The sequence below is a fragment of the Haliaeetus leucocephalus genome, unplaced genomic scaffold (assembly GCF_000737465.1).
Source record: "Haliaeetus leucocephalus isolate CR32 unplaced genomic scaffold, Haliaeetus_leucocephalus-4.0 Scaffold328, whole genome shotgun sequence".
NCBI lineage: Eukaryota > Metazoa > Chordata > Aves > Accipitriformes > Accipitridae > Haliaeetus > Haliaeetus leucocephalus.
In genome coordinates, this window is record NW_010972764.1 from 1,796,740 (window position 1) to 1,820,680 (window position 23,941).

General features: G+C 40.7%; 1 protein-coding gene across 1 annotated transcript in view; it reads left to right on the top strand.

The window, feature by feature from the left end:
* The window catches only part of ANKRD33B (ankyrin repeat domain 33B), a 38,914-nt gene that overhangs the window by 13,439 nt on the left and 1,534 nt on the right, over window positions 1–23,941 (top strand). Inside the window, exons 2-3 of the mRNA XM_010571446.1 lie at window positions 12,993–13,119; window positions 18,044–18,106. Coding sequence (XP_010569748.1) covers window positions 12,993–13,119; window positions 18,044–18,106 — 190 coding nt within the window. The remainder of the gene's footprint in view (window positions 1–12,992; window positions 13,120–18,043; window positions 18,107–23,941) is intronic.

A 23,941-nucleotide genomic window follows, 5' to 3' on the forward strand; every position in this document is an offset into this window, starting at 1 on the left:
TTCATGGTTTTTTTACTACACTGCAGCTTTTCTGCACAGACCTTAGTCACCTTAATTCCTATCGAATTAAAAATAAAAGCCAGTAGAAACTGTCAGCTTCACAGCCTATCTCCAGATCAAGGCACTTTGAAAGAGTGATGAAAATTTTAGTAGAAGTGATGGGGAAAACAGAAATTACTTATAAAATCCATTATATATTCTCTGAAAAGATTTTAAATCTCTCTAAGCTTGCTGGAGTTTTTGTCCTTAAGCAAGTATTTAGGCCAGCGATATCTGATGCAGGAAGACGCGTACTGATTGAGGTTTCTCATGCCACAAATAATTTGATACGAATGAATGAAGATATATGGAAAGTAAAATGCCATTAAATCTAGGTGTAAAAGCTATTCTTGCACATGAAATTAAAAAAGAGAAGGAAATCATAAGTTATCACTCTTCCAACAGAGGCAAGACCTTGATTTTTCCTCCCTGTGCTTTCTAATTTCCATGTGAGTAGGATAAACTAGCACACAGTCTTTTTAAGGCGGGGGGGGGGGGTGGCATGGGACGGGACCCCCGACTCCAAAATAGAAAAGATCATAACCTGAAAGAGTCTTTGAAATCATTAAGGTATACATCTCCTTCATTTTACTGCTCCTGTATGAGTCATTGCCTTTGTGTACCAATGCAATTTCATCTGACCTGTATGGCTTTCCTGAGACATAGGAGGGGTTTTTGGCTCTCATTTGGTAGAGTTGGGCACAGTCTGGTGGGCTTTTGTAGCAAGTGGAAAGTTCTCTGTGAAATAAAGGGCTCAGAGAAGAACAGTTTCTGGATTGTTTGACTGAAACTGTTCTATAAAGTGGATATATTGTATTAATGAGTTAGCAGTTTTTTACAATGGCTGGTCATGTCTAGTAATTCAAGACATTTGAATATAAATGTGAAATTGCTCCTCCCTCTTTTTTCCAGATATTTAGTTCTATCTTCTTTACTTCAAATTAACGGTATATTAATGTTCAATCCCTCCTTATGTTTCTTCATTATTTAGATGAATGGGGTGTATTCATTAGAAGATGAGATTCTTAGATCCAAAGACAGAGGCAGAAGATGCCTTCCTGCCTTTATTGTATGGAGCTAGACACTCAGCTCAGATAAACAGGGTGGTCATAGGCTCCGTAAAAGAGGAAAGACTACACCGATGGCAGGTAGAGCCTCACTCAGCTCTTGCTACCAGGTAATGACATACAGTACGACCTTGTGCTGCATTTGCTTATTAAACTCAAGTTGCAGTACTGTAGTTGACTTGAGACAGATAAGATGGTGATGCTACTGTCTCTCACTTGGACATTCTAAGTATGATTTTCACCTTTGCTGAACTGCTTGCTCATACACTGATACCTGTTACAGCTACAGTGGATGATGAGTCTGTATTTAGCCAGTAGAGATAACAAAAGAGAGAAATTTAAAATGGGAATGCACACTTTAAAAAAAAGCTGCTTTAGAACCACAGTCTTGGGGATTTTTAAAAAGTTCAATCTACAAAAAACAGTGAGCTACCAGAGGAAAAAAGGTCCCTCCGAACAGATTGATTCCATGTCACAGTGTGTGTTTTCTCAAACAAAAAACCAGGCTGAGCCTCTTGCACATTAACATTGTTGTGGACGAGCCCATTCCCTAAATACAGCACTAAATTAATGTGAGGCTACTCAATAGGACTTGCAAGCCAGCAGCAGCAGTGTTCTTGATTTAGCCAAGTGCTAGTCTTTGATCTTTCAGAAATATAATTTGGCCTTTTGTTAAAACACATGTACTTTTCACAGGGTGATGCTAAACCTTTGGGAAGGAACCATTCTTTAATGGAAAGTCAGAGGCACGCTGGATTTTCTGTCCAGTGGCTGTAGGCAGCCTATCAGTTACTTTATTCCTAAAATAGACAGAACCATAGTTTGATGGGTTTTATAGTAGGAGGTAGTTCTTGCTCTCTAACCAGCCATGAACATTACAGAGTCATCAGTGTAGGTCACAGGAGCGCAGCCCTCTTTGCGCTTGACCAAAGTATATTTACATAAAAACTGGAAAAGTCCTACTAAAACATAATCCACATGTTCTGCTGTAATTTAAAATGTGATCATAGTCATCTGTGTTTCTAACAGTTATAAAAGATGAAAAACTTGGACATAAAATTTATACTCTTTAGTATTAGCAATGCTAGCTCAATATGCATTACTTGAAAATTGCATACTTTGTTTGAAGGTAGTGTTTTTACCCAAAACTGAAAATCTCCAGTGTTCAGGGGCTGTGAATTTATCAAGGCTGTGTTTAAAAAATTACAGTTATTAGTGCCCCCTCTCTCTTTCTTCGTGAAGACCCACTTTTCAGTGCAATCTGTGGAGCACCAGTAATAAGCAGCGCATAGGTAGGAGTGAAAGAGTTCTTACAAAGTCATGAACTGTGGCACTTTCTTCCAAGTTTCACAAGCCTGAATCCAAGGTGTAATACAAAAATCCAGTTTTTGGCCTCCAGCATGGTCTTCTGTGATATTCCACAGTAGCTGCATTGCATGGAGCTGGGGGATTACAGGATTGTAACCCTTTAGGAACACTAGAGTTGACACTAATCCCTGCATAGCAAAATCCACTCTAGGTCTCTGAGTGAAAAACAGACACCTCCCATCAATTCACCACAGATGCACCTATTGCTCAAAAAGTTTGTTTTCTAAGGAAAAGCAGGAGGCCTGTTTCATATTTATGCACAAAGAAATCTTTTGCCTTGTTAGAGCTGGGGAAAAAACAGGAAGGGGCATAACTGAGGTGAAAACCAGTCTAGGTAAAACCAGATGCATATCCTAGATAAAGGAAGCTCTTTCCTTGTGGAAAGCATAATGATAAGGGCTTTCAAGAACCTTTTTGCTCTTACAGCTTCTGTAGCTCAAAGGGGGAGGAAATAGGCTGGTACTTTTGTGTGTGGTATTATGCAGCATTATGTGTAGCGTGCAGGCAGTCCCCCATCTCTGGTGTCCCAAGAAGGGTAAGCGGCTGCTCTTCTTGGTGACCACAGGGCCTCTGCAAGGAAGAGCTTTCACCCTGATGGGTTTTTTTGTTCATCAAGTTGATTTCCTTTTGAGGAAAGAGACTTTTTTTTTTTTTTTTCCAGTGGCAGATGAGCCACTGATGGACAGACCTCTTCCTGGGCTCACTCTTTAAAAGGTTTGGGTCTAGTGCGATTCCCCAACCGAGACGCTCAGAGAAACACAAGCAAAACAAATGTACAGAAGTTGGAGGAAAGGAACTGAAACTTCTTGGGAAGGTCTTTTCCTACTGTCACTGCAGGAGCTGATTGCCACAAGAGGTGCTTGCAAGCTCAGTACTGGCCGTGTCTCTTCGGAGACCTCCGCAGTGAAAATGCAGCAGGGCCTTTACAATGCTCTTTATAGAAGAGGCAGATTAGATACAATGATAGATTATGATGGAGTAGAAGGTTGTACATTTATCTTTTAGCCAGTGTCAAATTGAAATTTATTGCTTACAAAGATTTTGTAAGTCATTACTTTTGGAGGGGTCTCCTGAAAAAAACCTATGCATTCAAACGCTCTCCCTGGCCTCTTGCAACAGATCTAAGCTATGGTCAGTCTGTGTCTGACAACATAACAGAAAGGAGAATATATCTATTAAGCACATAGAGAAGGGTTGAATCATATGCCTTAAAGCCAAAAGGAGTACTTTTTGACAGAGTTATGTCAGTGCGCAAAATGCATTTCACATGGCTTCTGAATGCACTACAAAATACGTTTTTAAAATGCTGCAAACTCTCCCTTTTATCTTAAATGTCTGTGAATATATGTATGTATTTAGAGACCAGGAGAGAAGTTAACGGTAGTGTCTCTCAAGCCCAGGACTTGGAGTTCAGCTCTAAACTGGTTTCCAAATGTTCCTAAAGGTCTTGCGTGGTGAGAGTGTGCTGGATCCAAGTCACATCAGGTTTGGGTTATGCTGTTATATGATCCACCTTTGACTATCATTTTGTTTAGCTCTTAGGGGTTTTCCCTTCTGAAAAAAACAACAAGCCCAAAATGCTTCAATGATATAATTGATGGGAAGACTATTACTGTAACATTGGAATTTGAAGTGATCCGGCAATTGAGGGATTCTCCAAAATGTTTTCCATATAATTGTTTCCACAAAAGGTACAGTTTGAGCCTTGTTACAAACTCTTTCTTTCAGTGGTTCTCAAACCCATCGCAGCTTTGTACAGCAATTGGCTGGAGCAGCAGGAGCTCCCAGCCTCATGTACTCACAGGAGGAAGCAGTCAGCGCTTCGCTGTTTTAAATCTATTGCTAGCTGGAAACACCTGTTCCAAGCAGAGTGTAACAATATGCTGTTCACATAAGGCTCCGGAAATACCTTATCCTTGTTCACAGGATGGTTTACAACCCTTGGAAGCCTTGCTGAACATTGCATAGCAAGCCAGTGAAAAACAAAGAAATGAAATTAAAATGAGCTCACCGTTTGCTGGGGCAGGATCCTGATGTTGGTAGGAGTCTGTCATGTTGCCTCCCCCAGTCCTCTTAAGTGCAGACGTGGGATTTGTGGTAGAAATGCCTTCAGGGTTTACATCAGGCTCCCCCCATTAAAGTTCAGTACATCATTTACATTGTTTTCTGAAGTCAGACCTCTCACTTCTTTCTTATAAATATCTCTTCCCTTACTTTTAAGCCAGAGTGACCTGCATCTAGCACAGATATCAAAAAACAGGCATAGCAAAGAGGGATCTATAAACTTGGCTGCCATGTATCATGTGTTATTACTGTCAACACTATCAAAACTTAGCACTAACATTTGACAGTATTAACACTGATTAATATGTGCTATACAAACAGGAAAGCTAGGATTAGTAAGGCTGCATTATTTGTCAGGGATCATCACTATTTAGTAGTTGTACCTAACATGACAGTCTAATAAACTGAAAATGTGAAATTTAACCTGATAAAAATTGTGTTATTTCCCCTACCACCTTCCCACAGTATTTTCTGTCCTTTACAGCCAGGCATCCCATAAACAGAACACAAAACCTTTCCCTGAAGATGGAATCCTGGGCTGATTTGCCATGTTACTGAATCCTGAGATAACTTCCATTTAACGTATGGATAATGATGATAAGCTCAACTAGGTGACCCGTCAGTTCATTTTATGTGTTATTTTTATAAAACGATATTTCCTTAAAGTTTCCTTACATATTCCTGTTCTAAAGTTATACCTCATTCACTTCTGTTGTGACCAGAGATCTCACGTACATTGCAAAGCTTAATTTTGGACTGATTGGACTACATCAAATGTCACTTCTGTTTTCAGTTGTAGGGAAACGATCCCAGTTTCCTCTCTTTCCCTATAAACTTCTTCATTCTGTATATTGCTTTGTTGCACAACAGTCTGCTGTCACTAACAAAGGCACTTCTACCTGATGAAACTTCAGATGAGTGCATTCCTAATAAAGTCTTACCAGCTGTCACTGCAAAATGATACATTATTTTAACGAAATTGATCTTGAGCATGAATGTGTATACCTGCTAACATCCTGAGCACATGTTTTTAAAAATATATACCTATATTCCAATGGAATCGCATTAAATTTCCTAACTCAACTGCCTCAACGTTAAAATATGCCTGTTTGTTAGTTGTAGCTGCTGCTAGCTCTTGTTCACACGTTCAGGTCTTCAGTTCTTTGTTTCAAGCTGAGGTTCAGAGAGGAAAGAACAATAAAAGATTTTTCATGTGACAAGTCCAGTTGCTGCTGTTTTTAGAAGCATCACCTAGCGTCATCTTAACTCATAGCAAAACAGCTGGCAGCGCAGCCCAGGCCTCCTGCAACTCAGTCGATGCAGTGTCCCTCCGCTCGTGTTTTTTTGCAGGGCTGTTTCCACTGCTAGATGTAATTAATCCTGAGTGCCCGCCGCTTCTGGCCTCCTCCTGCAGCGAAAAGGGCGGCCGTGAGGACGCGATACAGCGAGGAAACGGAGCGGCCCTTTTCTCCGGTGGGTGATTGGGAGAGGAGGTGCCAACGAGCCTTGGCTGTGGGTCAGGCTATACAGTCGAAAAAAGGTCTTTTGTACTTCGGCAGCCCTCCAGCCCTTTGGACACAGCGTGATTTGGGGGGAGGCACATGCGGGGGATGCTGTGGGTGAGAGAGGAGCTGCCTTCTGCGGCCCCTGGAGCATCCCTGGGGGAAGGAGGCGTGATGAAGGGATCCTGAGCCCTTCTGGCTCTTCAGTCGTCCTCTACCCCCAGCTTTGGTTGAGGGAGCCCATCTCTCAGTATTGCCATATGATAAAAAAATCTGTTTCCTATATATCCCACCCACTGGAACGTCTCTGGTTACATGGCGCGTGTTTATTTGCCTTCTGGCCCCTGGCAGTAGCTTCCCGAGGTTTCTGCCAGCTGCTTACATCACTAGTGACGCTGAAACCGATTCGGACAACGTACTTGTTAGTAAATAAGGAAAGTCACACTAATGTTATTAACTTTTCTTGTTGGCTGATTTATTACACAAGTGGCCCTGGTTTTCTTTGTTGTGTAACGCGAGCTTTTGCAGGCAGAATAAAACGCACTTCCCTGGGACTATCTTTAGAGGTGATCACGGAGATTTGGATTAGAATAGATTAAGTAAGGACTTCTGCAGAGATGATACATATACTAAGCTATACCTTTACTTAAAAAGACATGTGGCCTCACTGGTACAAGAGGCGTTTACGAAATAAGAGAAGTCGAACGCATCCCACAAAATATGGGGGGGAGAAGACGGGGGGTTGTCACCTGCGTTCCCACGGACTGGCCCGTGTTTTTAGCTAGCAGAGTGCAATTCCCACTGTGAAACGAATCTGTGAGCGCTCATAACGCTGTGAAGCGAAGGTGGCAATTTTGTGCCTTCAGTATCGAGGCCCTGGAAGGGGCAGTGCTGTTTAAGCTTGCTTTTGGATACAGGATGGTGCTTCAGGCTACTGTGCAGAGGAGGCAAAGAGGTTTTCGCACGCCGCTGCTCCGTCCCTGCTCGAATACTCTCTTGTCCTTGTCTGATCGCTTCCCCCGGCAAAATCAGCATCTCCCCCTTGCTCCCCTCCCAGGCATGCAGGGTTTTGTCCAAGCAATAGTTGGACAAAATTAATCTAAATTTCCAGCTCTTTTTTTGTCGCTTTCCCAATATAAATTTGTATGTGACTAAGCTGTTGCAGCCCTTTCTCTAAAAGGTCAGCCTAAATTATTTTGTGCAGATAACATTAAAGCTTATGTGCTTGATGGATTTCTGTAGCACATAAACACCACTTTTCATGGGACTGATGACCTGAATAATTACCTCATCTCAGTCGCCGTTGATCTAATCAGCTAAACCAATTATAATATAAGCTCAAGCCATTTATGAAAGTTTCTCAGATTGCTTTATGCAGACTGGAAGGTTTTGTGCATTATACACAAACTAGTATATAGCAGACAGTGATGCTCAGCGCTAAATGTTGCTCTTTTTTAGTACAGTGTATATTTAGAATCCCTGTTAACCCAAGTTTCACAGAGTTGCAGAGTTTTTAGTGGAGATCAGAAGTTCCCTCAAATAATTTTGGGAGATTTATTTTGAAATACTTGACATGTTGGTGTTTTGGGGTTTTTTTGCTTTGTATGTGAATTATATTATAGTGAGATATAGTTATATATAGTTCTAATAGTGAGTTACATATAACACAAAATATTAAATGTATGAATTATTATTTTAGTAAATCAACAAGTTTGAACACAGCTTTGTATTCCTTTATGTTTTATTGGTCTTCCATTTCTATTACTCATGATATTGTTTGTGTAATATGCTTTTAACTTAGACATAATTTTCATAGCTGTCCCTGCATGTGATTATGGATTACAATGAATCGTTATCTCATTTAATTCAATTGCATGCAGTTTTAATCATTGCTGTTAAACCAATCTTGCAGAATTGTCATTAATACTTACAGATGCGTGCAAAGCAAACTGGACAGTTGTTTATCACGATGCTTATGAAAAGCAATGGGTAATGTCAATTTAGTCTTTTGCCAGCCCCATTTTTGTCTGGGATAATAGGTGAAAAGCTATAATAAGCTGTTTTCATTCTCAACATCTTGGTGGAAAACAAGTTGCCTGAAGAGATCTTTTTAAAAGCTAAAATAATTGCATGCTGTATGTGATTTGCTTTGCTGTTCAGCTTGAGTTAGTTATTGATCCTCTAGTATTTCTTGTGATCTCTATTATCTGTAACGATCTGGTGTACAAATAGCCTTACATCTGTAATTTTGTCATAACATCTGATTTATAAAATTGTCTCCTGAGATTTCCGTGACCTCACTTAATCAGACGCATTGTTATGTCATTAGCCAACAGAGCTGAGCAAAAAGTTTATTTTTATAGTGGCAGCATTATTCCAGGTTTACATGAAATCAAAGGCACATGAAGAAATATCAGTTTAGAATGAATAAAGAGTTACCCAAGACTATTTTACTCTATTTCAAACATGCAAATTTCAAGTTTATGCTTTTGTAGGGAATTTTAATACGATACTTTTACTCTGATTATAGAAGAGCACTGTGAAACTGACAATTTGTAAACACTGCTTGAGGAAGATGTTGCTACATCTCATTAACTTCAGGTAGTTCCATGCCTGAAATGTCCATTTAAGTACACTGGGATGAAATTAAGAAAATTAGTTATACTTTATTTAGAATATACAGAAAATAAGTAATTTATCCCAGACTGACTGTTTTGCCATATACTCTAAATAAAGTATTGTTAAACTTGCTCTTCCATTTCAAAACAAAGGGAGATCTTTCAAAACTGTCCTGGTTACATAAAAATAAGATTTGATGTCATATACTATAGAAAAACTGTGGGGAAGCTCTGTGAAATGCCAAATATTCCACAGAGGAAAGACAGATTTCTCAACACCTGTCAGTATTATGGCTTCTACTTGGAAAAAAACCTGTTACTGAGCTGAATTTCAACCCCCTCCCCTTCTTATGCGGAAAAATCTGTAGTAAATGTTAATGTAGTTGATGTGATGGATGACCCATGTTTTCTTGTTTGTCAGGCAGAGTCTGTATGTGATACTCGAAAAATGAAATAGGATCTGTTGCAAAACCCAGAGAAGCCAGCAGCCCTGGTCTCCTGTAATGAAGAAATCCCTTTTCCTACAGTCCAAAGGCATCAGTGCCGTTTGATGTTTAAGGTCTCTTCCACACAGAGATTCAAAGCAGATTTTTTTTGCTTGTTCTGTTTCACTGGGCTGGGGAGAACCAGACGGGGAGCAGCCCTGGCCACGGATGGGGAGAGAGCAGGTCTTAGCTAACACAACAGCCCTTGGAAAGCAGGGATACTGTGCTTGCATGCTGTGATGTACGTACAGTTATTCCTTCTAACAATTGATTATTATTAGATATTAATGGCAACAGTTTGAGTTGTTACCATGATTTAAAGTAGGTTGTGATTTAGGACATATGAAGAGAGGGAAAGGGATGTGGTTGAAGGAGAAGGGTTGAAGTCTTAGGGAAAGTGCATGCATTTAAGAATTATCAATCTTCCTTCTAAAGCTTTCACATATAGTAAATATGTCTGAGAACTGATCTTACTGACAAAATTCAGTAAGATTCAATTAAAAAAAAAAAATATTTTTTTTTCCAAATGCACTGAGCACTTCACCATAGCACTGTGACCCTTCATATGAGGAACAGAATAACTGATGCCTTGGTAGAACACTAATGAGATGAAATGTCCTCTCTTTTCTGAGGATAACCAGATTAATCAGGTTCAGAATATTCTTGCTAAAATTCATTTACACTGCTTTACTTTTATCTTTTAAAAAACCATTACGCGCACAGCTGTATTTTCCTGCAGACTGCTGTGATACTTCAAAAAGCAGTTTGCTGAAGGCAGTTTTGCATCAGTTATATTTATTAATTGAGATTATTGAAAGAGTTTGTAATATATTGTGGCTATGGGTAATAATATTTATTGGTACATGGAGTTAAAGATTCCAGACTAATAACTCATGTTGCGATTGATTGATTGTGCATCCTGGCTAATCTGCTTGTACTAACTTTCAGCAAGCAGAATACAGACAGGGCCAGAAATGGATGCAAATAAAAAAAAAAAAAAGGCAACCTGAAACCACAATTTATCATGGTATCATTGGGAAATAACTGTCGAATCCAGGGGTGTATTGCAATTTTCATTCTAAAGCTGTAGCCTCCTGCACCTCATTTCAATATCTGATGCATTTGGAGGAGTTAGGCAGAGGAAAGCTGTCCCTCGGCAAGTGGCCTGTCTCACCCACCTCCCTAAGAAACACACATAACCGGTGAAGGTAACCAGAGAGCGCTTGCATTGGTTTTACAGCCCTGGACAGTGTTGGGAACCATGTGGCGGTGAAACGGCTTGGTTTTATGTCCTTGTGCGATTGCTCATTTTGCTTTTCAACCAGGGAGCGCTGGGCACACTCCATCAAACACCAGGTTCTCACACATCTTATCTGACCCACTTCAGATTCATACAACTGTCCTTCAGAAATGATTTTCCATGCTTCTGCATCATGTAATCCCTCAGAAAACTCCTGCTCTCCGTTGCGTTTCCTTATCCTTAAGCAAGCAGTTTTTAATAGCATCTTTGGAAAACAAACTTCAGAAGATATTGATACCTAAGTAATCCTTCTGCTTTGTAAACTCCGAATGGTGAAGGAGGTTGGCTGATTTTGAAGTCATTTGTGTCTCATATCTGTGGAAATCAGAATGCCAGTGTGTGTTGGTTGCGTTAGATCCCATCTGATGGAGGTACCCACTAAAAATAGGACAGAAGTCCCTAAATACTGTAATGCAAAAGCCTATCGCAAAAAACAGCTAATGTTTGTTTTTTGTTTTACTGTTTTACTGTTTCTCTTTTAAAGAGAGCAAAAAATGAACTTTTTTTTAAGCATCTGGTAAATATTTTTAGAATACAAAAATGTCCCGTGAAAATATCTTTCAGATACTGGGTGAAACAGTTCTTCCATTAGAGATAACTACTTTAAGTTATTCTTAAGGCTTTTTGAAAATACCACTCTCTTCAAAAATGCTATTTTTTTCAGTGAACAATAGGATCCCCCTTCTTATTGTCAAGAATTTTAGGTCTCCAAACTATTGTATACTTAGTTTTCTGCTGTCATTAGTAACTGACATTTTACTGACTGACGGGGTGATGTGTTAAATCTGCAGCATTTTTGGACTTGTAAAGACCTATATCCTGAACATCAGATGAAAAATGGAATTATTAAAGAACTAAAATAGTGCTCAAGTCCTTACCAAGTGGACACTGACACAATTTTTTTTAAAGCTAAGAATGATTACATTGTAGTAAAACTTGGATTAACCTGAACAATCCCACCAGGAGAGTAGGTAGGTTTTAGTCAATATTGTTTCAGGTCATGCATACACATATATATATATATATATATGACTTTAAACAGAATACACTGTACAACTTCAATAGAATGGTTTGAAGTATTACAGGTTCTTCTCAAGGAAATGGAGATGCTCTTCATAAAGCAGTGGTGCATGTTGCTTCATACTGAGGACAAGAGTGAATTGAGAATAAAAGAAATCAGAGTAATAATTTTATCAAAAGTTGTAATTGAGAAATACCCTACATAGGCTGTGAGCATCCCAAAGAGTTGGCATTGCCTCTGTATCTCAGTGAAGCTGTTTGCCACCTAAGCCAAAAGAACTATCTGGAATTACAATGAAACAAGACACTGAAATATTAACTAAGTAGTTATAATGACAATAAATCAGAAGCCACATTTGTCATTTGGCGAACGTCTCTGTCTCAGTAGTGTCCATGGGGAAAAGAAATAAAGAGAATGTTTAGGCAAGAGCCGCGTAGAAAGATGATGGAGAAGTCAGGGCAGGCCATTCAGTTTTCATAACCAGGTTCTCCTTCTTGCTAGCCTTTTGTGGTTATGAACTTGCAGCATGTCCGTGTGAGTGCGTTTTAGGCAGGCAGGGTTAGCAGAGAGGCTGAGATTTGTGTCTCTGCCCTTATCTTTTCCACGGTCAGATGCTGATGCTGCGCTCAAGAAAAGCGAGTCGTGCGTTGTCGGTGAAGAGGGAGCGCAGGGAGCACTGATTTATCTGCACTTGCCCTCCTCTACACCCATCAGCCTCCTGCACAGGAACACTGGGCTGCCCGAGTAATCCTGAAGACCGGAGATAATGGTTTTAATCCTAGTGATCAAGTGAGCAGCCAGGATTAAGTACTGTAGTTCCATTTAATTAATGGCAAGTGTATTTTGCTGTATTTTAGGGAAGCTGTCAGTTTGCCGCTGTGGAGTGAAACGCTGTCTCGGTACCAAGCGGAGTTATAACGTTTACCTCCTGGCTTGGCTTCCTCCTGGAAGTTTTACAGCTTCCAGCTGTCATAAAGCACATTAAACAGGAACTCCAAAAGCAATTTCATTTTATTTATGATTATAAAAAAGGTCTAGTTCTAATGGGAAACCTGAAGTATTTAAAGATAGCAACAGGCAGCATGAACACAACTCCTGCCTACCACTTCCCCTTCAGAGAACAAGTAGTTGTCTTCCAGAGAATTAATATTCAGAGCAGGTCCAGTTCCTCTTACCTGCCAGGTTCATTTTATTATATAATAAAATCTGATTTATTCTCATTTGGATATAGAGTATATAGCCTTATAAGCATAAGCCATTTATAAACAGTTACTTTCCAAGTAGCGTAATATAATACCTACTCTCCTAGGTATTTCTGAGGAATACCAAATATTACTTGCCAAAGGGCAGAGATAAAAAGCGGTGTTTTGGATCTGAACATTGAGCCTGGAGCTAATCCCTAGTTATGCTGATATCTTTTCAGTTCTTCAGTCTGAAAAAAGGATAAATAAAAAAGCAGACTAGTGTGCTCCTCAGTGAACTTTCTGAGTCTGGTAAACCTAACTCTCTCTTTATATTTTACTTACAGAATGGTCTTATTGTTGCCTGTTACCAAGGTTACGTGGATATTGTAATAGCCTTAGCACAATGCCCTCACCTTGATGTGAACTGGCAGGACAACGAAGGGAACACTGCTCTCATTACAGCTGCACAGGCAGGTAAGGCTCTTTGTTTCACCTCTTACATACAGGGTCTTAGGAAGAATGTGTGCTGTGGCTATTATTTTTAGGATTTTTTCAGAGCCCTAAAAGAAATTGGTCTGCGTAAAATAATCCTGGCCAAGCCTGCTCCCAAGTAAGTTTGTCATGATTTTCTTTGAACTAATTAATCTACAGTAATATTTATCCAATGGATTAAGACAGAAAAAGCTATACATTTCTAGTAGATGCCATTAACTATTTTAACTTAAAGAAAATCTTGCCCCGAGTGTGCAGTACTATACTGCTTTGTTCCTTTAAGCTTATTTTCCTGTGTTTGCTCTGGCAAGCAACCAGTGAACATTGTACTCATGTAATGTGCTGTATTAATGCTGGTAGCATCTCTTTTCTCATGCTTGTTGCACCTACCTCAGTGGGTCTGTAGTAATTGCTGACTGTAGGAAAATGTATCATCGTCAAGAAATATCTCAGCTGCTAAGACATCCTTCAACCACTCCATACTTAAAAGCCACATTGATAACAAAGTCATGAGTACAGTAGCTTTCCAAAGAAAGTAGAGAAGGCTCCAAAACTCTAACCTACTTTTATTTATCTCCCCTAATATAAATTTGGACTATAAAAGGTTTAACTCTGACTCCTTCCTGACCTTTATAACTCATGATAATGAGCTCAGAGTTAATCCAGAGGGCTGACATTGACTTGACACTCTCTGCCAGTACTTGCTATTGATCCCCAAAGCAACTGGAAACGCCTGTAGTCAGCAGAAGCTTATAGGAACTCCTAACAACTTGGATGTTTTCCCCCATCTATGATAATCCTGAGCTACAGTGTTGACACCAGTTATTCAATTCATTAGCACAAGATACTGCTGTAGTGTTAATAGAGATTACTGTGAGGTTAACATTGCAACCAGAGGAGCTACAGTGCAATAGATGCTGCTTAATTATTGCTGAATGTTAAGTAATAACACTGAGCAGTGTATTACAAAGAACTGAAAGCAAAGCTTATGTGAGCTTTCTTTTAGTGGAGGATTTATTTGTTGGGTTTTTTTTTAACTTTAGGCCATGAAAATAATAATATTTTTGCAAAATCAATTATTCTGAGAGATAGCTGTTATTTATACCAAAAGTACTGGTTTTCCTGTGGAAAGTCTAATAGCAAATCCACAGTATTTCAGTTAATTGTAAAGTGATATCAGAAGGTGCTGCCATTTTTGTTATGACCTGGTGACCAGGTAGGCCATCACGTATGGCCAGAACCTGAAGAGGAGCTGGATGAGAAAGAGGCTGCGGTCCTGAGGGATCCTTCCTTGTGTTTCAGAGGCTGCGTCCGTAACACGAGGTACACATACTAAGGGAGATGACAGGGAGGCCTCTTTACTTTTGCTAGAGGAGTTTAAAATCCACACTTGCCTATGCCGTTTCATGACTGCCCAGACATAATGCTCAAACTGAGCATCAGCTTGAATTAAATAGAATTATTTTAAAGACCAGCTAGAGTCTCAGAAGATAAGTGAATTCAGTTCCTCATATTGCTTTTGATAATTTCAGATTCTCATCCTTCAAAGAAAGTATCTAAAGCTGAGGTTTTTTGCATGGGCTGACCTGAGAAAGATAGGCTGGAGGGATCAGTGAAAAGCAGTACTAACAAGCTTGTTAGTGTAGAAAAATAATCACAAAGTGCTTTGCTTAGTGTGTTTCAGGTTTGAAATTGGTCTGTTCACTTGCTCTCTCAATATTTCTTACAGATGTGGGATCCTTTCTCAAAGAGAGCTTGCTTTCCAAAACTGTAAATTTGTTGCAGCCTGCAGCAGGTAGTGCCCAGAAACAGGTGGCGATGCTGTAGAAGCAGAAGCAAAATCATTAATCTGCAGTACAAGGACAAAGCAGAAAAAAATGGGAGTTGGATTCAAACAAGAGACTGAAATAACAAGTGGAAGGAAAGGAAGGAAGGAAGGAACAAGAGTGGTTTCAAAAAAAAGGGAGGAAAATTGCATTACATTTTTTTTCTCAGTTCTGCTGCTGCTGAGGACGTAGCTACATCAGTGGCACTGTATGGTAACTGGCATACACTGGTGTTAAGAGGGAGTCATATTTGCTCACAAAATATAGGTGTTTTATGTTACAGAGACCAGCTTGGGACAAGGCTGTAGAGCTGGGAACACAAAATCAGAAGTTACCCCAGTTTCTGTTTATTATGGGAGACACAAGAACACAAACACCTAAAGCATCCAGAGGATAAAAGGTTCTGGGTGTCTTCAGTTCCATCCATCCATCAGAAAGCATTCACCTCCCATAGACCAAACACAGACTTTTTTCAGGTACAATTCGAAACTGTGATGTTATATGACAGAGCATCTTCCTTAATATGCAGCTTATCCTTCTGCCTGTATTACGTAGATTATTAGCTAATATTGTCATCATTATAGGCATTTCCTCTGTGGCAGCAATTAAGTGAATTAAGCTATTACAGACATCTGTGCTGATCTTTAAATATGGCTCACAAGGCGAAGAAGTGTACCCTTAGCATGCCAGTTCTGGTAGCAGATAGATCTGGCTTAGAAACAGCAAGAGCCTGATACGAATTCAGTATCTCCAAACTGGCTGAGGCCAGGCTCATTTATTTTAGAGCCGCATACAGCTTTCATAGCAAACTTTAAATCATGGAAGACTCACCTGGTTTACAATTTAGATACACGCTTCTAGTTCACCCAGATGAAGGAGAACTGCAGCAAACTTTATGGCCTTAAATCAAAAGCGTATGACAGGGTTTGAACAAAAACGTGGCAGCTCTGAGTTTTGCTTTGAATTTAATATCTGTTTGAACTAGAAATTTGAAGCAAACCTCAGAGGAGAGAAGCTCCTGCAGATTAAAACTGAAGTGGTTTTCAGGAATCCGTGAGACACAAAACTTCTGAGAATCACAAACCTCCTCGTTTTCTTTGTTACTTTTTTGCTGGTATTTTTTCTGTCTCATTTGAGGCCGTCTGCAGTCCCCTGGAGAGTTTTGGCTGAGCAAGGTCTTTCAGGATTGACTCTTAGGATCATCCCAGATTTGCAAAATGTCTCTTACTGCAGCTATACTTTTGGCAAAGGGAAGAACATCTTCAGTAATGTAATAACTGCTGAAAAATCTTCCATCTTACTATTTCTCCTTGTTTCAGTTCCTGTCTCTGGTTTCTGTGGTCAAAAAGCAGTATTTCAGCTGTTCCAAAACCTTCATGAAGACGCACACTGTACATCAGTGAAACAGAGCATGTCCTGCAAAACAAGTTGGGCACAAACATTCTCCCAGTAGTTAACTGATACCCTGCTACAATTTGATATTATGCCATAGAGTCAGTGAAGCTGAAGCCTCTATATTGAGTAAGCAGGACCAGGTCACTTGAGCTTGCCCTGAACCCAGTTCCCTTTTGCTTTGTTCAGCTTGTTGCAGTTTGCCGTATCTTTGTATTTCATTTGCATCAGACTGTGCAAGGTACAAGGAGCTCCTTACTTGGTTTTCTCTGACTCTGGCGTTGTTAAGCTGATCTGCGCTATCTCTATATCTGCTCAGGTTTCAGGAGAGTTTCCAGTTATGCAGCAAGGTAGCAGAGTCCAGCAAATTCTCAGAGATAAAGAGTAACACCTAGAAAACATCTTAAATAACTGGTAGAAGTTCTATTAACTTGCTTGCCAAAGTGAATGCTGGACTGTGTTGGTACAAAGCGACTGTTGATGAAATCTGCACCAGATGTGACACTATAGACTTTTAAAATTGTCCTGTATGAATTATAATCTGCTTCAGTAACATTTCTAGGTGAATTTGAATGACATGCATCACCAAATATTCAGCTGGACTGCAGAGTGAGATGAGAGAATATTTTTACAGCTCCTAGTAATTAAATTGTGATTGTTGCAGCTGCCTGACAGACTGCATTATTTTATAAAGCGTCAAGGCATCATAAAATGAATGACAAGTGAAGGGAAAACTGTTTTGAATGAGTCATAATGGCACTAGATATTTGTCTTGTTCTGATAGTCCAATTATAAAGACATGATGTTTTAATTGGTCTTCCAACCATTTAGCCAGAGATGTCTCTAACTACTCAGTACGCCCTTGGTGACACCAGTTATCCTGGCATACAAGGCACACAAATGGCAACAACAGTTGCCTTTAGAAACAGAACTTAAGTCATTAATTTTACTACCAAAACTGAACATCAGCCCCATTTTCCTATCGCTGGAGAGTAGACAAGAGGCTTTACACTATCAGATGTAAAAATAAAAATGTGGGCTTCTACACAAAACACTCCTTTGTCTCGTATCAGGCCTGGCATGGTTCATGTGTATTATTGGCTGGAGTGTAATCACTTTTAGTGTAATCACTTTTTAATGAAGCACCATGATTGTAAGGCTCAAATTTACCAGGGGAGGGAAAAAGCTGAACCTTTGCAGTCAGTTTCCCCCAGTGATGAGCCTTCCTTCCATAAGCTGTAGGAATCCCCTTTGCAGTGCTGCTCACTGAGTCAAGAAACTGAGGCCCTTTGCAACCTCAGAGTGACCATCTCTGGTCTTCAGTTATTGCCTTATCTTAAAGTGGCTTTTCAGAGAGGAGAGCAGCTTGAGAGAAGGTGGGAACCCAGGTTTCCAGTTTCCTATCCCAAGACTCTGGTCACAAGTCAGTGCCACTTAACCCTAAGGGTGATGACTGCAATGAGCAGGAGAAGAGACAAGGAAAAGAGATCTTATTAATTATCGGCATTTTTCCAGTTATCAAGCCTGCAGGAGTAATTTTTGGTTTAACCTTGAGACAGCGCTTTAATTCTGTGACATATTTTCTCTGCTTTTTCATTTCTTCAAAGGGCACATAACCATTACAAACTATTTGTTGAACTATTTTCCTGGGCTTGATATTGAGAAGAGGAATGCGTTCGGATTCACGGCACTGATGAAATCTGCGATGCAGGGCCGAACTGAATGTGTGAAAGCCTTGATGCTGGCAGGTAGGCAAAATGCTTTGCTGCTTATTCATCATCATCTAACTGTAAATACTAGACAGCCACACGCAAACACCAAGAAGAAAATTGGCTCTTGTTTACTCTGAGAGGTGTGGTGCAGCCTCGCCTGGAAATGGGTGCAGCTTTTAAATAAGTCATAGACAAGGCAGTGAAGCCACGTGCTGCAGGTACAGGAGCGCTCAGTTTGCCTGATGCTGGCAGATGCTAGTTCAGAATTTTCCAGTGCCCATTATAAAGTATCACTTAAAATGAAACTTCAATCCCAAGACCTTATGATTTGTCAAATTGACCTTACAGTGTCATGGCTTTCTATTATTATCCCTGGAGATCTGATGGAAGCTTGTTTTTTCTGTTTTGGTCACTAGAAGCTATTTCATAACCTTTCCATCTTTGTAGATAACTCAGTCCTTGTTATTCTACTTCTTGTACAAAAAGTATTGCTATCAAAGTTCACTATGTGGTTTCTGCCTCTGGTATCTGAATAGTCACCGTCTCGTTTTCATGATTCATAAGAAAACGGAATAGTGGGGAAAACAAACCTTTAGCCAGACAGAAAATGGCTTTGTTAGCCTCCATATCGAGTTTACCTACAGAAAGTTGTATCACCCTGTTTGTGCATCAGAGATAGTGAGGATACCAAAGATTATCCATTGGCTAAGAAGGTGTAGAGTTAATATACGCTGCGTTTCTGAATGGCAGTTTATATACCTGTTTTGGTGAGTATTTTGCAGGTCCTCACATTTTCAGCTCAAAAAAGGGGCCACAAAGGAATTGTGGTAAATTGCCTGCATCCATTTTAATATCTGATTATTTTTTAGCACTGTACAGTCTGGTGATATGTAGAGAGGGGGGGAGCTGTTCATTCAGAATGGATTTAGAAGTAGTTTGGGGCTTAAGGGATACTGAGTGACTGCTGACAATACAGTGCTAGTTTGCTGAAGAAGGTGAAAGAAATTGCTATTAAAAGATTTGGTGAACAAATCAATTTCACAAATAAACCAGCAAAATTCTATGTTAAAACATAAGACTGTATGGAAATACAGGGGGAAAACACCCATAATCAGCTGTGGGTCTGCTTGCATAGCTACAAAGCAGGTATGTGTCTTTAGAAAAGAGTTACAGCTGGGAGGTTTTTAAACCCAGTATCTGTTTAGTGGTTTGGATAAGACCTCTATTGACAGGCGCCTACTTACAGCAGTGCAGGAGGTCAGTAAAGGAAAATAACTCACCTTTCTAGCTGCCTAAGCATGGATTTAACACAGTCAGATGGGGAAGAGGTAACTGCAACGTGTGACAGATGGTTGGAGCTGGATTGTCAAAGTGACTGCTCTTTCTGAAATTTTTGTTCCTGGAGGGTGGCCAAGGTCAATCACTACAAGATTAAGGCGCTCTGAGACACTTGGCCATAATGTTGCTCTTTCAAAGTGAGTCTTTGGAACATGTGAATTTGCTATTCGTGAGCGCACAGCGAGTAAGGGGGCAACCCGGTCGCTCATCGGCAGTTTGTCACAGGCTGCTGCGCTGCCAGGACCGCGCTGCTGCCAGCATTCAGCAAGCGAGCCAGCCTGAGCGGGAGCACAGAAATGCCAGTTGTAATTCACGTGTCAAGCCCTGCTGTAATCTCCAGTGTAAACTCAGCGCTGCTTTAGTAAAGTCGTCGGAGTGGCTGTGGATCTGGAGACTGGGCTTTAAATACTGCGTATAAAACAGGTTGGTAACAGCTGCCTGAGCTCTTTCACTCCCTGTCTTTAAACTCCGGATGTCAGTTTTGCATCTCAAGGGACATTAAACCTTCTTAATCAAATAGGATATTGATAACCCAAAGGAGCATGTGCAGTCAAACTAGTTGTACTGAAAATGATCTTCAGGGCAACTTTTGCAGGCAAATCAAGGCATGTGGCAAATGCAGTTTTCTTAAAAGAAAACCTGTAGGCTATACTTACACTGAAATGACAATTGGTTCAATAAGAACTGCTATTGCATTTAAAAAGGGACATGACTATTCATGTCTCTTCCAGATGAGGCATTCTGCTGAATGACAAGTTTGTTCAGAAATGTCTCCTGATTTGTACAGAAAATCAATACCACTATAGTACATCACGCCTTAGAAGAGACTTTGTGATACAAGGTACAAAGTCAGTATTGATTTCTGTTGAAAGATCAGGATTTCAATACTCTGTAGTATTGTTTTCTGAGATAAAGTTTCCGAAACACCTGGGGATTCATCTGTCGGGGAGCAGCAGGAGTGGGCTTCTCCTCAAAAGGAGGTGAGCCAAGGGTGACAGCAAGGCACACAGAGGCACTGGCCTCATCAACAAAGTCGCTCCTCGAAGAAATGGAGCAGGGCTGGTGACAGTAACCAGGATCAGCCGGTACTGCAGTGATCGCCAGGCAAGTCTGCGGTGACAAGGCAAGTCCATAGCGGCAAGGTAGGTCTGAGGTCAAAACAAGAAATTAAGTCCGTGGGTAAGGGTCCAAATCAGCAAGGCACGTGGCCAGGCGCAGGCATAGCTGCAACATAGCTCGGGCAAGGACCAGAGCTGAGCATCTGAGCTTCAGTGCAGCCCCCAAGCAAAGTGGGGGGGTCCCCAGTGAGCACTTTCTCACACAGCTCTTTTTGCACAACTCTGATCCAGGGTCTCACAGCTGCACCCTATCAGAGCTGGCATGTCTTTTTCTTGAAGAAAACAGTAAGCAGCTGTCTATACCTCTTCCTTGTTTACAAGCAGAGCACACTGTTCATTAGAATTTATATTTGGGGACAATTCCATTAGCTGCTGTTCCTCCTGTGGTAAATCCTTGCCTGTTACATGTACAACAAAGAAACAACTTCCATGTAATCTGCCAGGTTCCCAGTCAGCTCTAGTGGGAAGGCATGCAGACCCAGGCAAGTGTTAAGAAGGGGACAGGACAAGAGGCTAGCCTGAGATGGGAGAGATTGAGGGGTGGGAAGTTTGGGTAGGATGGTTCAAAACCAGGCTGGTGGAGCAGGAGGACATGTCTTTGTATGTCTTTGTTCCTCCCCTCACTGGTGTGTCTGTAGCTTCTGCAATCATGAACTTCATCAAGCCCTGCTGCCTTTGAGATCTCGTAATTCTTTCTTCAGTCCACAGCTAACGAACTCTGATTTGCTTCGCTCTTCCTCCTCTTGGCCTCCTCTCTGCCTTCCAGTCTGGGCCCTGTGCTTGACTCCCTGCAGTGCCCCTGTGCTTTCTCTCTGAGTGGTCCTTTCTGCAAATATCACTTAAATTACACTTAAACTGAGATCAGCTCTTCTGCTTAGGGTGTCTCCATCCACATTCACTCTTGGTCTGTGTCTTTAGTATCCTCTTTTTAGGGATTTTCTCAGAGACTTAGGAATCAACTAGTACTTAATAGAGTTAAAACTGAGCTTTTGATCACTTTCCCCATGCTCTCCTTTTTCCTCTGTTTTTCTGTAATGGCAAAACATCCTTTGTGGGGAAGGTTATACTGGACCCATTGCAAACTGGTTCCCGGTTACCATTCCTTATATGTAGTCCCCCTTACGCTAGTTTGAAATGCTGTCACTGAGATAATCCACCCTGAAAAAAATAATTTGTTATGATGTTTCTCCAGCCTTTTCCTCAGGTCTCGGTCTCTGGACATCTCCCTCTTCCAAAGCAATGGGAGAGAATGTCTTTTCTTTTGTGACAAGACCTGTGTAGGTCAGTTTTTTGTTGGCTGATGGAAAATGGTGCTTCAGCTGACAGAGAAGCCCTTCAAGAAGTCAAATGTTGTAGCCTGTTCATATCCCAGCTTGCAACTTTTTCAAGAAACCCAGAGATTATCTACAGGGCAAGTGATAACGTGTAAACCACAACTGAATGTTAAAGAGCTCAGTTATGTTGAAAGCAGCTGGGCAAAGTGCCTGTGCCTGTCCCAGGGAATGTGCTGCAGAGCTGCTGAACAAAGTCTACATTCTGGAGAGTGCAAAGCTCCCTCTGAGACCAGCTGAAGTTTAAAGGCAGAATATAAAACAAAGGATTTGCAGCTTAAGAACGTGACTGCCTGAAACCAGAGAGTATTCACTCATTCTCCTATGGATTTCATTCACTCACCCACATACCCAAATACTCTAAAACATGAAGATGTGTGCCCAGGTGGTATGTCCAGGATCACTTGGGTGTGATGCAGAGGATATGATGCTGGCTGTCAAGTCCTCGACACGTCTCTGAGTGTCTTTTTGATTGGCGACACCAAGCTAGTTTTTGGACAGATCTTTTGTACTCTTCAGCATTCACTAGCTGTAATGTGTTGGGTGTTTGCAACAGTGTCTTGCTGACTTCAGCTTCTAAAAACACTTGTTGCTGCTCGTTGTTCTGCAGCGATTCTTCCAAAGGTGTACTCTGTATTGAGCTTCCTCTGTCTTTTACAGAGCCCTTCTATGTGAGCAGAGCTAGGCACGTGCCATCCTCATTGACAAATGCCCATGCTCCCACCCTAATACCAGAACTGAGAGGAATTCCCAGCAATTTTCTGGTTGCCAGGGAATGTGACAGCATTGGATATAGTACTACAGAAGTTGTAAAGGATACAGTAGAGCAGACTAGGATGCTTGCTCCTCCTGTTACTCTTGTACCCTCTCTTCAGGCAGCCAGGTGCCCTGAAGGAGAATTGTGTAACCCCACTCAAAAGCAAAAGAGTGAAGACCAAGGGCAGAAGCCCATGTGAGGGAGCTTATAGGAACAGGGAGAGATCAAAAGGAAGGGAGAGCTGGAAAAGGATGCAGAAATGTATGAGAGGAAAGAATGGTGAAGGGGACAGATGTCAGAATTGGATGGGTAAAGATCGTAAATTGGGCATGGGGACACACAGGCTGAAAGATAATAACCAGTAGAAATCATTTCCTTCCAGGACCTAACACTGTACTTCAAATGTCAATGCCTCCGCTGTCTAGCGTGTGTCCCAGTCGCCTCTCGTGGCTGGTCCACTTGGCGATAATAGTATGTTTTTGCTAACAGGTACTTCATTTCCTCAGGGGTGGTTCTCTAAGGTAGATGAGAACAGCTGTTCTGGGCTCAGACTGAAGGTCCATCTCACCCATTATCTACTCTCTGACTTGTAGGGAAACTTTCCTTATATTTAATCACTCTTGTCACCATCCTCTCAACTTTCCCTAATTCTGCAGTGTCCTTTCAGAGATAAGAGATCCTTAATTGTACACCTAATGTTTTCTTTATTTTTTCCTTTTTTTCCCTACTTTTTCTCTATTTTTTAATGCTTTTCTAGAAATTCCTTGTATTTTATTTGCTATTTTCACCCCTAGTGAGCACTGCATTGATATTTTCATGGACCTTCTGATGATTAGCTCAAGATCTCTCTTCTGAGTGGCAGCAATCAGTGCAAAGCCCATTATTCTGTATGGGAAGGATTTTTGTGTACAGAATTGTTTCTTTCCATGTTCATCACTCTTTTCTTGCGAGCTCAAGTGAATGGATTTTAAAATGGCAGGCAACATTCAACACAGTTGAAATTCATTATGTCATTCTTTGCATTGTTTTCAGAGAATTTCATATATGCAGCCTGAATTTCTTTTTATTATTTTTTTTAAAATAAATCAGGAGTTTAGAAAGTCAGGAACCTGATCTCTCCTTATTGCATGTTCATTTCAACACAAATATTATTGTGTGGCTGTCCTGCTTTCTGCAGGGATAGAGTTAATATTTGTTCTAGTAGCTGGTATAGTGTTATGTTTTGGATTTAGGATGAGAAGAATGTTGATAACACACTGATGTTTTCAGTTGTTGCCAAGTAGTGTTTATACCATGTCAAGGATTTTTCAGCTTCTCCTGCCCAGCC